Source organism: Homarus americanus, unplaced genomic scaffold (genome assembly GCF_018991925.1).
Source record: "Homarus americanus isolate GMGI-L3 unplaced genomic scaffold, GMGI_Hamer_2.0 scaffold19244, whole genome shotgun sequence".
NCBI classification, from domain to species: domain Eukaryota; kingdom Metazoa; phylum Arthropoda; class Malacostraca; order Decapoda; family Nephropidae; genus Homarus; species Homarus americanus.
Window position 1 is genome coordinate 348,496 of NW_024742923.1, and position 17,153 is coordinate 365,648.

Genomic DNA, 17,153 nt, shown 5'->3' on the forward strand with positions numbered 1-17,153 from the left:
GAGTAGGGGTGTAAGGGTGAGGATCGTGAGTAGGGGTGTAAGGGTGAGGATCGTGAGTAGGGGTGTAAGGGTGAGGATCGTGAGTAGGGGTGTAAGGGTGAGGATCATGAGTCGGGGTGTAAGGGTGAGGCATGAGGATCATGAGAGTAAGGGTGTGAGGGTGGGAAGAGGGGTGTGAGGGTCAGAGAGAATGGGTGAGGTTGGAAGGAGGAGTGTGAGGGTATAAGGGTTAGTTGAGGGACATAAGAGTAGGAGTGTGAAGGTGTAAGGGTGAGGTGGGATGATGGGGAGGGAGGAAGGACTTAATGAAGCCATTCAAGAAGCTGTTTTGATTATGTGATCAACATTATACCATTGTGTGAGTCTATGGTCTGTCTTTCTGGTCATAGGTATTTCTATGTACACTAAAAAAAAACCTATCTGCCCGTGTCCAATGTGTTTGGAAATGAACACAATGTACAGCAGCAGTTTCAATTCGGTTGTCAAGAAATCACAAATCGAGATCAGAATTGTTCGTCCACTGTCATATTGTATCAGCAAGAAAAGGGAGCAGACAGTTTGTGTGTTCCTATAGAGTAAGACCTGCTTATAGTTTCGTTTTTGAGACTTGGTAAGACTTTTCCTCAAATCATAACTCCTAGTGGTAATGAATTTATGCAGTCACTGGCACCCGTAAATATCCAAGGTCGTGTTTGTAAATCCATTAAGTTTTCTCATTGTGATGGTTTTGTTGGCTATTCTTGGTCAAACTGCCTTACTGTTTACTACTGTAGTACAGTATACCTTTACTGTCTGGGTAATTTGAAAAGTATATACGAGTACAGGTACTTCCAGAATAGATTACATTTTAATGCAGGAAAGTTTCAGAAATTCAATAACCTGAACCAAGACTATCCAGGGGCAGATCATGTACCAGTAATGAGTTTAGTGAAGCTAAAACTTCAAAGGTAAAAAAGAAAAAATATGGACAAAATCAAATGGGATTTAGATATGCTAAAAACAGGGGCAGGGATAGAATATGAAATTGAAACCGAAGATAGATTTTCAGTATTACTGGAGGGTGACCTTGATGAACAAGAACCAGGAAAAGAAGCTAATAATTACAGAGAAGTAATGTTAGAGACTGGGGAAAACTTATAGGTTATAGGAGGAGCGAGACTAAGAGAAAGTGGATGATAAATGAAATATTAACGACAATAAACAAAGAAATTTGCGAAAAAATGACTTGCATAAAAATTAACAATGAAATTCAAAGGGAATGCACAGTCCAAGAAAGAGGAAAGGCATAATTATAAGGAAATGTACAGAAAGATTAAATAAATGAACAAGAAAAGGGGAAATAAATGGGGTGGAACTATTAAAAGCTAATACAATAAGATCCTATTTGAGACGGAAGTATGATAAAGATGGGAAAGTACATAGCAGAATTATACAATGATAAGGATAGAGTGGTGGTAAGAAACGAAAATAAAATAAAGACTGAAATGCCAATTCTGGAAACAGAAGTTGAGGCAGCTGTGAGCAAAATGAAAAAATTATAAAGCTTGTGGGGTTGATCAGCTTCCAGCAGAATTTATAAAATAAATGGGCAAGAATGGGGAAAAATGTTTGACTAAAATATGTAACTATACACTTCATAGGTGCCTTAGAGTGCACCCAGTTTAGAATAAACTTGTCATGCCTACAAAGTTTTCTTAAACATAATTTTAAGTAGAATATATAGTATAATAGAAAGCGAGTTATCTGAAAAGCAAAATGGATTTAGAAGAGGATAAGAAACTAAAGAAGCTATACAGGGTATTTGGTTTGTGAATTTTGAGTGAAAGGGCTTTAGAGGTCCATAGAAATATTTATCTGCTTTGATTTTGAAAAAGCTTTTGATAAGGTAAAGCACAATAACTACATAGAGATCTTGGAAAAATAGGCATTAATGAAGGATATTAAAATTTAAAACAACTTTTACTAGCAACAGGAGGCTGGAGTGTTAGAAAACAATTAACTTACTAATTGGTTCACTGCTAGTCAGGGAGTAACACAAGGCAGTGTTCTATCTGCAACATTATATAATATACATACAGAATTTGTAATATGAAAAGTTAAAAGTGATATGAAGGACTGTTCTTATCACGAATAGTGAAGAGGCATCACAAAAACTCGTTAACAGATTAGTGAAAAAGCGGAAAAATATGGTTCAAGAGTAAATGCTGCAATGACTAAATAAAATAATGATTGTTTCCAATTTGGAAATAAATCCAAAAATAAACTTTTTAGTAGGCAACAGAGAACTTGAAACAAGAGGAAAATTTGGTGTACAGTATTTGGAAACAATAGCTGTGATGGTAGATGTACATTAGAAATCAAAACAAAATACACTTTCAGCAGACACCAGAAAATGGTTGGAAGCCTTTGAAATGTGGTGGTATAGGCAAATGCTAAGAATAAGCAACACTGACAGGAAAATAAATTTAGTCAAAACTTCAAGAGATACTTAAAAAAAAAAGATAATGTACTTTGGCCATATAATTAAGGATAAAGGGATAATAACAGAAAAATTAATGAACAAAGTTGAGGGTAGGAGGACCAGGGAAAGGTAGAGACTGGGATAGAAGAATTAAATTAAAAACTGGGTCCCCTAAGATACAAAACCTTAGAGGATTGGTAAAAACAGCCTGAAAACATTATACTTGCCTCCCTATACATTTTACTGCACATGCCAGATCAAACATAAACCCTTCTTTTTTGGGGGGGGGGGGGTTTAGCTGACCCGGACACAGGTCATTGACCCACAATGGGGCCTTGGAGGGCGGGAAAAAAAATAAGAAAGAAAAAGAGTATGTTAATCTACACCACGAAGATGCCGGAAAAAAAACTTCTTGAAAGGAGACAGATTGCAGAAAGATGGAAACGGAAGAAGCCAAAGCATTCCACAGTTTGGCTGTGAGGAAAGAAGGGACTACTATAAAGGAATATTCTAGTGTGACTGATATTCACACAGAAACAGTGGGTAAGACAAGTGTTACAAGCCTACTGCCTTGCTGGCACTACAGAGAATGCCAAATCCACCAAACATTGCCTGTTAAAGTACCTTTAAAAAAGAGAGCGTATGTTGATTTAGCTGAATAAAAATTATTATTATTATTAATAAAACTACAAAGACAGTGAGAGCAAAAGACTGGGGATTCCCTATTATTTTTGCCAGTTGGAGTAGTGTTATGTCCTTAACTGCTCTGTAACATTCTATGAGCATTTTGATAATATAAAAGCACTGTAAATGCAAACTACAGTACTGTACTTTGTTGGTAAATTGACACTAATTAATATTTAATATAAGAAATTGAACTAGGTAAGAAAAAGGTGCATCTTCCTTGTGGGGCACTTGTGACAATATGTGGTGGCAGAGTAAAAAGTTCTATAGGCTTTCATGAAGCAGTGTGCAAATGACATTTAGCTTCTTGTTCTGAGTGGGAATAGTATAACGTTTCTCTAGAAAACTGGCCATGATATGAATTTCAAATTTTCAGAGTACAGCATTAAGAATTATAGTCTAGAGACTCAGATTCTCAAATTTGCCAGTGAGAAACATCTGTTGGTGATACTCTTTGTGACACAGGAATTAATATTAAAAATTTTAGTCTTGCACCTTATATTTATATAAACATTTCAAAATCTATTTATGACACCAAGGAGAATATTTTCACTCAATACTGTGAAACAAACCAGAACCAACAAAACTAAACGAAACAAAACAATGACTAGACATACAAAATGGTATTTGAACTATACTGTATTGCATAAACAACTCTAAACCATAACAGAAACAAAGCATAAAGCCTTAATAATGCAAAACCCAAACAGAAAACTTCATGTGCTACTCATTGAAAAAATAACTTCACAAGTTCAACATTCAACACATTCTTTAAGTTACTTATTATGAAAAACTGATTCTGAAGTGTGTTCTTGCTGTCAAATAAACATGAGGGCTAATTCTCATCATTCTAGCACAAACTAATGTTCTCTTACACTGTAATCTTGTCATTTTATACAAAACATGAAGAGCTTTTTACATTTACCAAAGAAAATTAATGCCATCCAACTTTTCAGAAATGTAGTAAATCCGCCATCTTTTCCTGACTTCAAACCACAGAACAAAATAAAATAAAAAATAAATTAAAAGTGATGAAACAAGAATCCATCACTTTATTTACAGCTCTTAACCAGATTTTGTTTTCTTTTTACTAACATATCCATTCATTACACAGTATAAGTCTTTACGTGAATGAAAAGCTTTCTTGGCTTACTTCTGGGTTGTGCAGTGTTAATAGCTCAAAGTCTATTGAACTGCCACATGCTCACTGAGTCACAATGTAAGTTTCTGTTTCTCTGCCTACCATGGTCAAATGAACAAGAGTTAAATAAAATGGATTATCTCTTTAATGAAATTATGTGACAAGATTCACTATATACAGGTTTATGGGTATGGTGATATTTCTGCCAGTATGTCTGTCAACACAATAAATTACATTCACTAGCCTACGCGACACTGAGTGAGTGTATGGCAAAAGTGAATTCAGCGATAGTAGCTAATGTGATTTTATGATAATGAGAAACTCTTGTATATAATGAAAGTACCAAAAAACATGTAATTCACTTGACTTACACTCACTAGGTGCATTATAGTTCATTTTTACTATAGTGTAAACAATGACCGTGGACGACCAAGGAAATATATTTTGACTCAAGCCTTTCCCAAATCACAACGAGAGGAGATTTCCAAGTGCACATCTGTTTCCATTACATATTCAATTTCATGGGGAAATAAGACATAGGCAAGCAATGAGTTAAGGGGGAATGCTCACCTAAAATACAAGGAGTCAAAATATCTTAATTTGGTCCAGGGTCGTTCCTTTTAACATTAACCTCTGTTAAAGAAGTGCAGGTAAAATATCAATGTACAAGATACTCTATCTACTGTTTATCAAATAGATTGTTCAGAACATAAATAATAATCATAAATACTGATGTTCTACACACAAAGAATCTATTACTGTGAGACTGGCTGTCACACCACGTATACCAGTGGAGCATTCTTTTACATCTTTGACGCATGCTTTCCTCTGGGGCCTGATGTGGTCACGAGTAGAACTTTCACCAAACATTTCCTCCACTATCTGCAATGCACCTTCATGTGTTTATGAGACTGAAGCAACAGAAATGTGTGCTGAAGAGTTCTAGAAGTTGTTCTTTTAGGCTACCACATAATTAGCTCAAACATGTACCTTGCTCAATACTATATACCAGAATCACAATAATTCACAAGAAAAAATATCTGGGGCAGAACTTAACAGAAATCTACATACAAAGTAATGAGACGATACAAATAACAAAGGCAGCAAAAATGAGATGTACATTACGAATGATGTTAAGTTACAAGTCAATGAAGAGATTTACAAGTTCATGAAAATACAGGGGGATGAGGAAGGGTGTTCATCAATTACATTTACCCAAGAATCATGGTGTAATGTTGCACCAGTGTTAATAATGATAATACTATAAAATGTATTTCTAGTCAATAATGAACAGTAAGCCAAATGAAGATTTTTTTTCTGATAAAATTTGATCTACTGAAGATGATGAATCATGTATTTAGAACAACTGTATTTGCATATATGGAGATGCCAAGTCATTTTAAATTAAGTTCATTTTGAAAAACATGATTTATTAACAGTAATGAAAAGCATGTTATCAAGTAAGAGTTAGATAACTACTTCCAGCAATGAGATCAGATGCAGAAGATTATGTCAAATTATTCCACACATGCCTTTGCCATAGGACCTTAATAAAACTTTCTTTATAAAAAATGAATTTCTTTTTGACAATATAATTTCTGAAGTGTAAAACTACTCATTCTATCATTGTTTTATTATCTACTAATATTAAATTCACACAATTCTAAACACAAACTAAATAAGCTAGATCAGGTCTAATAACATAAACATCGGCCAAATTTCATTATTCATCTCCAGCTCCACCAGTGCCTCGTTATGTTTTCAACTTTCATGACACTAATAATGGCTGTCACTCATTTTAAATTTCTACTAATGTAAAATGTAAGTCACCTTACAACAACAAAAAAACAAAAAAAACATATGCACTGAGGTAGCTTGCCCTTTGGCTATTATGCATGCCAATAAATATCATGTTTTCAAATCTAAGAAATATCATAAAACAATTAAACTTTATCTGATTCATTAATATTTTCATAGCTCATTTACTGAACACTAGAAAACAAGGATACTAAAATTGAGAACCCATCCTAACAGCAGTGAAAAAAAATACAGAATACTGTACTCCCTCATCTGGACATACACAGTATTATTCATTAGTCTATACACTTACCTACCTCAAACAATATCTAAGACTAATATCCATTTGTACGGTTTTGATTGGAAGGTGAATTCCTTTATCTAGACACTGCTTGCGAGTCTGGGCTGTGAGAAAATCGCTGTAATGCTGCCTTTGAGGTGTCAGTGGGTGGAATATGGGACAGTGTTTGCATGAATGGTATCTGTGACGATGTTGCATGGTGAGGCGATGAGTGTGGTGGTGGGGGGGTCTGGAGATGCATGTGCACTGATGCTGCAGACATATGAGGTGGCATGTGAATGGAGGGATGTAACTGTGAATGCATGGGTGCCAGCGAGTGTGCAGCCATTGGCGCCAGAAGTTGAGGATGTACAGGTGGTAGTGAGGGTGAATGCATTGTGGACAGCATTGAAGAATGCATGTGTGACAGAGATTGAGGAAGCATGGAGGTCAATGGTGGCCCATGCATGGACGAAGGAGGTTGCATCTGGAGAGGCATAGTAAAGGGTGGCGTCTGCATTGCAGGTGATGTCTGTGCTTCAGTGATTGAATGTAATGGAGTCTGCAAAACTGACTGTGCCTGTGTATACACAGGTGTTGGTTCTTGTGTAGGAATAGCTGGATGCATGGGAGCTGTAATCATGTGTGGTGATGGCTGTAAATGAATGGGTATTTCTGATGCCTGTGTATGCATGGGTGCTGTTACCTGGGTATAAATGGGTATTTCTGATGCTTGTGTATGCATGGGTGCTGTTACCTGGGTATGAATGGGTATTTCTGATGCCTGTGTATGCATGGGTGCTGTTACTTGGATATGAATGGGTATTTCTGATACCTGTGTATGCATGGATGCTGTTACCTGGGTATGAATGGGTATTTCTGGTACCTGTGTATGCATGGGTGCTGTTACCTGGGTATGAATGGGTATTTCTGGTACCTGTGTATGCATGGGTGCTGTTACCTGGATATGATTAGGTACTTCTGATGCCTGTATATGCATGGAAGCTGAAGTTTGAGTCTGAAAAGATGTTGGTGCCTGAATATGTTGGAGTGTTGGTACTGGAATCTGCAAGGGAACATGCATCTGCATATGCTTGTGTTCAGGTGTCAATAACTGTTCCTCTTTTAGAACCTCTGTCTCCTTCAAATTTGACACAGGCTCCTCTAATGGTTCCAAGGGAGGCATTGTTTGCCCTTTTGGAGACCTATTTCCTGTAGAAGTGGGATGCAGTTCTCCATTCTCCATAGATTGCTGTGCCTGCTGGGTAAATTCCATTGAAGGATTTGTTATCTGGTCTTCTGCAGTTTTTTGAGCCGGTTCTTCAGATTTTAATGGTTCATTTGCAGACGTTGATGCCTGTTCACCAATTGTTGTCGTGACTGTTTTGTGGACAGGTTTCTGTGGTTGTGGATGGATGGATGTCTGAGGCTGTTGTTCCCAATGAGTTTTTGATTGCACCATTTCTGAAACCTGAGTAGTAGATTTGAGAGAGGATGCTGGTTTCATGGCTTTCTCAGTTTCTGAAACAGACGCAAGCAATCCAAGTACATCTGGGGTACAAACAATTTCTCCAGAGTTTCCAAGTGTTCCTTTCTGCATAACATGTATCTTCTTTGGAACTGTTGCTACTTTTCCAATATTGCCGGAAAATTGTTTTTGAATATGGGGAGAATTTGCAAAGCCAGTGAATGTTGCCTCATTAGTACCTCCCTGTCCAGCAAACTTTGGAATGTTAGTTCTCATTAGTGCATTTGCATTAATATTAATTTTCTTCACTGAATTTCTCTGGCCAGGAACTTTCATCTTGGCCGGTCGACCTCGTGGGTTGACGTGGGGTTTGTATTGCACCACAACAGACGATGATGAAGGTAAAAATTTTCTGGCAATTGCTTCTGGGGCTGATACTGGTTTCATTCTTAACAAAGCTGGATTTGTACCTCTGCCAGCAGGTCCAGTGGGGTGAATGGGACGATTTTGGACATTGCTTTGCTGTTTTATTTGCATTCCTGGTTTCTGAACTCCTATCTTTGAGGCTGAAGAAAGATTACTCACACCAACAGGTCTTGTGATGGTTGTTCCTGCCATACGTAACTTCTCATACAGGTCCTCGGGGGTTTCTGGGTAATTCGAAGCCTGGAATTTCTGGTTGGGCATAAATCTGTATCCTGCATATTTTGAATAGTTTACTTTTTGAACTTTCATTACATTTGTTCTTGGCACCTTTGTTTTGTTTGCTCTTGGTTTTCCATTACTAAGCTTTATTGGTTTCAACATTCGAGATCCATTTTCCATCTTCACTTCCATGAAACCCTCGATATCAGACAGTACCTGACCCAATTCATGTTGCAAACCACTCTCTCTGTCTCTTTCATAGTTAGCCATGTCCTCTTTCTTAATCAGGAGACTCCCAGACCCAGCCATAGCTGATGGGATGCCTCCCCTTTCTCCATCATATTTCTTTTTCTTCTTTGAATATGTCCCAGGAAAGCTAGAGTAACTCCGTTTTTCTGGGGTATAATCTGTGTCTGTTGGAGAAGAATCTGAAAAGAGAGATAATACATTTTAGCACACACACATAAGCAAATAGTAAAGATAATAATGGGAGACAAAATCACAGGACTAGGAGACAGAAAAGTTCTAATCCAAATTTCTACGCATGTTAAGTTCTGTATTCGTTACCTACTTCTTTCAAAACTATTTTTACAATTAGGTAAACTTATCCTACCAAGAAAATTATAGCCACCTAATAATTTTCATTTGATATTTCATACATATTTTTAACCTATCTATAAAGCTCTTTGTTTTAGCCTCTAAAGTATTCCCCCTCGGAGGCAAAAGAAAAATAAATACATAAAATTATTCTTAATTTTTCGTGTTGCGGATTCATAGGAAATAGTAAATGAAAAGTGGAAATGCAAATAAAGTTCCACATAGGCTACGTAAGTGGTGTAGTGGACTGTCAAAGATGAACCACTTCACCCTTTTTGCCCCCCCCCCAGGATAAATATATACCTGTATGTACTGTATATACCCAGTACTGTACAAATAACAAAATATAGGTAATGTTCAGACTTATTCGTTAGGACACAATAGTTTCTGGTGTGTGCAAATACAGAATAATAAAAAATATAGAAATACCTGTACATGCCAGTATTGGACCGGAAAAGTGAACCAGTTCCCAAGTACCACCCCCAAGGTTAAAAAGAGGAGTAGGGACTTATAAATCACAAAATTATATAGTATAATGCTAGTGAAAGAGCAGACGAGGTGGAAGGTAGTGAGGTGTCTGGGGAGGTAGAGAGGCTCGAGAGGCATCTACACAGCATCACAGTCAGGAAGTTACTGAGGGCCAATGGGGAGGATATCCCAGGAAAGCAGCATGGACAAGGCTTACATGTTCAGTGGGGTTAGTACTTTAGGGGTTAATGTTCCATCCTCAGATCCTGTACAAACAAAAATGATAACTTTTTATTAACACAAGTAAATATTATGAGTAAACAGGACACAAGAATATCAATCTATCTGGACCCATATTCACAGCAGTTGGGAGGGGGGGGGGGGAGACTCTGATCAACTCCACATAATAGTTTTCAACCTATTATCATAAACACAAGATTTCTTTTGGCCTTACTCATGTGTGGATAAATATGGAACTTTGAACATTAACAAGAGACAATCTAAGGCTAGACATTTCTCAGGTTTCTTGGATCCAAAAGTAATAAGAGAAACGGAAATAATCAACGGAAATCACTATGCTAAGCTGGCTGACATCCATTTTGTCCTATCTGATTCACAGACCAAAACTTTAAAAGATAAAGGCCAATAAGATTCATGCACAAAATATAAACCCCTCCCCCTCTGTGAGATAGCTCCAAAGGATGCTGAACCCTTAAGAACATTCCTTGGGTTTGATTAAGGGTGAATGATCCTAAAAGCCTCAGTCTCAATAAGCCCCAACTTAACCTAACCACCAGGATTGTGCTCCAGCCCAAATAGACCTTACAAATTATCATTATTACATTTTCGCCCCCAGGCCCTGATGTGGGTCAGTGACCTGTGCACGGGTGGGTTAATCCCAGTAAAAAAGAAAAAAGTTGCATGGACTGTGATTGTTGAAATTTACTTTGCTTATACAGGGGCCCCCCCCAAGTTCACGGATTATTACTTCGCGGTTCTCGGTTATTCGCTTGCTGTCATTTTAAAGGGAATTACAAACGAAAATTTTGTCAGTACACAGCTCGATCACTAACGTCAGGACTCGAAAATACGTAATTTGAAAAATATTTTATATGACCACGGCGGTCGTATGCCCGGGTTGTCGTAAGTCGAGGAGTACCTGTACAAATAAATAATAAATTGGAAAATCCTCTCACAATAATTAGAAACAATTTTATTAAAAATGTAACAGTCTACCCAAGTCCACGCTCTATTACAGTACTTTATTAATAGAGCACGGACTTCAGCGTAGACTTTCACATTTTTAATATACAGTACAGTATATCTTTTTTTTTATTTGTGAGAGGATATTCCCATTATTATTTATTTGTATGTTTTTGTTTGTTTGTGTGTGTGTGTGTCTACACACACATGAGGCCTGACAAAGGCTACAGAAACTCCTCACTGGGGATATATCCCTGGACTGAGTTGAGGAGTTCTGCTACCTGGGTGACATGATTAGTGCTGGAGGCATTACTGAAGCTAGCTCAGTTGCAAGAGTCAGAAGTGAATGGAGGAAGTTTAAGGAGTTGCAGCTTTTATTGACAACAACAGTACCTTTTCCTCACATGAAAGGAAAGATGCCTGCAACTAGTTTGAGAGGTGTGATTTTGTGGCAGTGAAACATGGTGAATAAAAAGGATGACACAGGCAGGCTTGAGTAGGCTAGAATGAGAATGATGAGGTGGATATGTAGTGTGGCACTGAAAGATAGGAAACCCAGTTGAGAGCTAAGAAGGTAGCTGGATATTGAGAGTATTGACCAAGTCTTGTGCAGAGGTAGGCTGAGATGGTTTGGGTAAGTAGAGACTGGAGGAGACCACTTGACTCAAGGTTGCAGCAGTCTAAATGTGGAGGGGAGGAGAGCTAGGGGTAGGGCAAGAATAATTTGGAGAGAGGTTGCAAGAAATGACATTGGAATTAAGAACCTGATGCAACAGGCTGAGAGAGAATTGTCATTAGGTAATCAAAGCTAACCCAAGGAAGCATGGAAAATGGCCGTTAAACATTGACGATGATAATGCTGGCAATGGGAAGTTTTAAAAATAAATGACAGTAATGAACAATATATATGAATAATATTTTCTTACACACACAGTGCTAATCAGAAAGTCACATGTTCTGCACAACAGAATTTCAATAAGGTAACCACGAAAACCTTAAAAGTATCATGTGTATGTGCAATTACATATTTTTGTATAAGTATTAATTATATATCCATCGTCTTGAGCAAGGGATGGCTCAAGGGTTTATGGAACCATTCGGGTGTCATCTTACCTGAAAGAACTGTCAACAGCTTTCATTAAACTTCTTTTCCCTCTATAACCACTGAATTATCTATCTTTAACCTTAACACCTCTCTCAGTTTTGCCTCAAGGGGAAAAAAGGCTTCAGAAAGGTGAAGGAGATAAGTGCCACACAAATGTAAAAAGTGGTAGGAAAGGCAGACAAGACAATCAGAAATTTTACACACACATACTCACCTTACATCCTCAACCTTCATATGCAGGATTCAAAATAAATCACTGAATTTTTTACTGAACATATCTCAGGTTACCTTTAATAGTCATGATCTCTCAGTCACCAATATCAGGCTGATGACATTATTAGGCACAAGTAACTAAGTTAAGCAGCTTTCAAAAACACCTGTTTACATCTTGGATAGGGTACCAATTTTATAATACCAATCAAATTGAAATTCCTGAACCTGCACTTAACACATTAAATTGTACTTGTATTTTTTAATAAAGAATTTGAATGTGAATATTTTTTTTTTCAAAATTATAAGCAGTAACCAGTTTCTAGTATATTATAATACCAAACAGAGAAACAGAGTGAAGCATGTTCAAACTGACAATAAACTCAACAATTGCCCGCAAAGCTGAATGCCGAGACGGAAAAGTTTGTAGAGGATATTATGATCTTACAATACAATAAACATAGATACTTTCAGAGGAAACTTACACCTTTGAATGAAAATAAAAAAATTTATCAGACAGACCGAAACACAGGTGCACAAGTAGAAGACCAACGGACGGGCAAAGCCATACCATAGTACGCTCTGCCACGGTCGGGTGCATAAAAACAGAGTTGTCAGATCTAATGCGGCAGAGTAGTCAGCACAGGTTTGTTCTCCCCTTCGTCAGTATGGTGGACTCGACTGCTACGGAAGTGATGTCATGCCAATTATGCTATTGCTCTAATCCAAAATATATATTGCAAAGAAAATAAGTTTCGCTACAGACTCGAAGCGACTGCATGTACAGTGTAGGCAAAATACTTGGCAATAACAAGTTAATGATTTAAGTATTCTTCAGTGTAGGATACAGTGAGAAAAACATCAACAGCCTCCTAATACAGCCTTATACATATAACATTTATATTTAATCTGCATATCTAGGTCAACAATGTCCTGAACAGAAAATTGTTTCATGGCGGACATGAAGCCACATCCTAAACAAACTAGGAATTATTTACCAGACTCAGGGCAGCAAGGCAATAAACTCGTATCTAAATCAACATCAAACTGAACATGTAGACACACTCATGCCAAGTGGATAGTTACACTCTGAGAAAGAAGAATAAGCACAAATTGCAATATTTTAACAGATATTACAAGAAGCCAATAAAATGTTGACTAAAAATGGAAATATCACTAACATCAATGAACATTATGACAGACAAGTGGATCATTGATAAGCAAGAAAAATAAATAAATTAAAAGGAAATGACCAATAACAATAACCAACGCACAGAAAAACTGAAAATGGATTAATAACAAAACATCAACAAATGACAACACGGAGTTGTAGGCCAATACTGTACAAAACAACTATTAATGCCTGATCTCAGTAAAGGACCATTAAAAAAATACCAGATCGATTATACTGTATATGCCAATGAAAAATACCCGAGCAACACGGAAAAACACAAGAAATCTACGAACGAGATGACTGAAAAATGGATCAATGACATGTATCCATAACTAACAAGACTGAGGATGAGCCTGAATGAGAATATCCATAAGGGATGACAAAATTGTGAGGCATAAAGCCATGGGTCGGCAAGACAAAAAATAACGTAAATGCTTCAATATAACACTGAACCGGACGAGAATTTTTTCAATTACCTGTAGTGGCTCTAAGGATGAGAATTAAAGGGAGTATTGCTAATGGGAACTGAGCCGAGAGCAGGTGATAAATCTAATATAAATACCGCATACTGTACCACGTAAGAGGCAACCGAGAAGGGAGGAGCATCTTCTATAATCTTCAGTATATATTGGCTCAGCGTGAGGGGTACACAGTTCGTCACTATATTTTTTCTATATCTTTTCAAATTAAGTAAAGAATGTAATTACTACCATATCTAAAATAAATTATAAAATAAATAATGTTATGCTTGATTTTCTCCACAGTTGGAAAGAGTGGTGACAAATATGGTGGTATGCAGATATTATACATTCTCATAAACAACAGCTGAGAATGAAGTATGTACAGCATAAGGAATATATTATTGGAGAAAAATTAAAATCCACAAACTTGAATAATTACACTGTACACCAAGTCAAGAACCCAACTGTACTGGAATAATAAAAGCCTTAACTACCGTGAAAAAACAAGAAATGAATGAACTCACATGATTCTCCGGCTTTGGCATAGATGTCATCGAGAACCTGAGACAGCTCCTCATCCACCTCCTCCCCGTGGAATATCAACTCCTCTTCATTCTTGTTCTGGTGGATAGGGTGACGCTTGAGCTTCTTCTTCTTAGGAGACTGTTTCAGCAGCTGCTCGATCAGGGGGGATGGAGTGACATTCCTGTGGTAGGCAAGTAGAGGGGATGTCTCTCATCAACATGATGTAAAGGATGCATAATTAACTTGTCAAAAATACCCAAATGTCAAATAATTAATGATTTATCTATGCTCTGTGCTTTTCAAGCTTTAAGACACTAGGAGAGTTGCAGCACCATCTAACTTAAAAGTAATGGTAAGTGGGAAAAATTATCTAAATAAATGACCTAACCCAGTCTCTCTTGCAAAATATTACACTACACTGCCCTCAGCTACAGCTTGTATACCATATACAATTTAAGACTGTTAATGTCAATCAAGATATAAATTTTTGGAAAGTGGTTTTAATTTCAGACTTACCAGATAAAACGGATGCAGACATAAGACATCCTGCTGGACATGTGCTTTACATCAGAAAAAGCTAAGGATGAGACTACTCTATCTTTTATGTGCATAAATTAAAGAGTAAATAGAGTGTGTGTGTGTGTGTGTGTGTGTGTGTGTGTGTGTGTGTGTGCCATCATCGAATGAAACTTTATTTTGACACGTGAAGTATATAGCTTATAACACCCCAAAAAAAAAAAACTAATTATATGTGTCCTTCCTAAGCATACAAACTGATCTATCAAACCTAGCAGTATTCTGTGATGAATAACTAAGTCTGGTATACTTCACTTGTTATTGGACACCTTGGTAACCTTATCACACCACACATTCAACTAAAATGTAGACAATAAAAATAAAACACAATATATGACTTATCAAATCTTATTCAACATTATCATTACTATTTTCTTTAACCCTGCAAACACTGCCTCACCTATAATATTGTACCTTACTCAAGTGTCTTCTAAATAAGGTCTCATTAAGACTATTTGTGTCTGTCTGAAAATTTTCACAGGGATTATGAGATATAATTCCATGTATTAAATATACCATACATGAACTGTTTTTAAAACTACCAAGGCCTAAATACATTAGTTTATATTAAAAAACCTGGTGGCCAGTCAGCTGGCCTCCAGTCCTAATAATTCCTAACCAGCCCATATCAATAGGATTAAGGTTCAGTCCTCTTGGGCATAAGTCCTAATGGTCAAGTGAGGTTAGCCAAGCCAAGTTGGGGCCGGATAGAACCGGAGTCCATTTGGCCTATGACCCCAAAATTGTTGGTTGCAGTAGAACAAAGTTGTTGACAATGTGATGGAGGTTGTTATTAATACAAAATCAAACTACATTATTGAAGAACAGAGTTTCCTACACTAAATAATAACAAAACTTTATCACGTAAGTAATGGTTGACTTATGTTGGGGTCAATGAAATAGATTTTCTCTAAAGAACAAAAGTTACAAAATATATACATGAAACTTTTGTAATGTTTGACACATCAAACCACAAACTATAGCTTAAATAATGCTCATATACTTGAGGGTTTGTATGGATTTTATCCATTTTTGTAAAATTAAATATAATATATTCATTAATAACACCTAAATTATAAATAAAAAAAAAATCTTCCTCATCAATAACAATACTAAGGCAGAGAACAACTAAAGTAGTGAACAGAGCTAAAATTATTTTATCACAGAAAAAAGGAGTCAAATATTGATGACATAAATGAAAACAGAAATTATATTACTAACACAAAGGCAAACAATGCATAACACTTTCTTATACTGTATGAGGGAAAATTACATCTATATGATATTCTTCTTCAAATGATTACAACATTTTAATTATAAAAAGAAAAACAAATTCTGTAATAAACTGTAAACTAAGAAAATGTTTGATCTTTTTCCTTACGTTCTTTACCAGCCCAATATTAAAACTCCAGCAAGACCCAATTAAACCAAATTTCACTTAACCAGAAATGTGGATCAACTGGATCCTATGTAGTCTGTCAATACTTTTTTGGGGGAAATTAGGAAAATTTTCAAATACAAGCAGTCCTCACTATATGCACTCCCACTATAAAGGAAATACTTACATAAGTGAACACTTTTCACTATGTGCTGTGTGTTTTTGCGGATAATTTTTTTTTTTTTTTTGTCATGTTATTTCAAAAGCTGCACCCACCCAAGCTACTCTGGACCACACCACTCCACTGAACAGGTAATACTCTTCTTCTTTTTTATCCCAGAATCAAGTCAGGGACCTTTCCTTCATGCTGAGTGACTGTTGTTGGTAATTTCTATCCACTATTTTGTTATATTGAGAACCCAAAGGTTAAAAAAAAAATTGGTTATTCTTTTTATAACATTACCGAGGTGCTGACACAGACATTTGAGTGTCCTTATGTCAGTCAGTCAAAGGTCTGGGTTGAGCATAGTTTGCATAAGAGTTACACATTGAAGCTACACTCAAGCCCAACCCTCCTGAGAGGAGGTACGGCTAGTTGTTTTACTAGTGCATTTCCCTCTGCAAGGGAAATACAGGACATATTTCTGGAGTGTTATTAAAAACTCAATGATTGAATCAGAATCATCTCCCACAAGATATCTAAGTTTACTTGTAAGGTTAGTCTTAAAATATTTATGGCAAGTATTCATTTGAATACACATTCAGTGATGCTCTTTGCACTCATCGAGTTATTTTGTGTTGAGTTTTTTATTTAGTTTGGGTATTTTTGCTTGCATTAGATGCCTCAAAATCAGTCCCCATGAATTATCCTCCATTTAAAACACAATCAGGAAAATCAATATCACTTTACTTAACAGATTTTAACATTATGCACAGTACACATCCCTTTCATATACTATAGTGAGGACGGCCTGTACACT

General features: G+C 36.6%; 1 protein-coding gene across 4 annotated transcripts in view; it reads right to left on the bottom strand.

The window, feature by feature from the left end:
* Positions 1 to 4,413: 4,413 nt before the first annotated feature.
* The window catches only part of LOC121877084, a 42,337-nt gene continuing 29,597 nt past the window's right edge, over positions 4,414 to 17,153 (bottom strand). For all 4 annotated transcript variants that reach the window (XM_042382725.1, XM_042382726.1, XM_042382727.1 and 1 more), the window contains 2 exons: positions 14,219 to 14,400; positions 4,414 to 8,904 (listed from right to left, as the gene is read on the bottom strand). In XM_042382725.1, the coding sequence (XP_042238659.1) occupies positions 6,461 to 8,904; positions 14,219 to 14,400 (2,626 nt within the window). In that variant the 3' untranslated portion in view covers positions 4,414 to 6,460. The remainder of the gene's footprint in view (positions 8,905 to 14,218; positions 14,401 to 17,153) is intronic.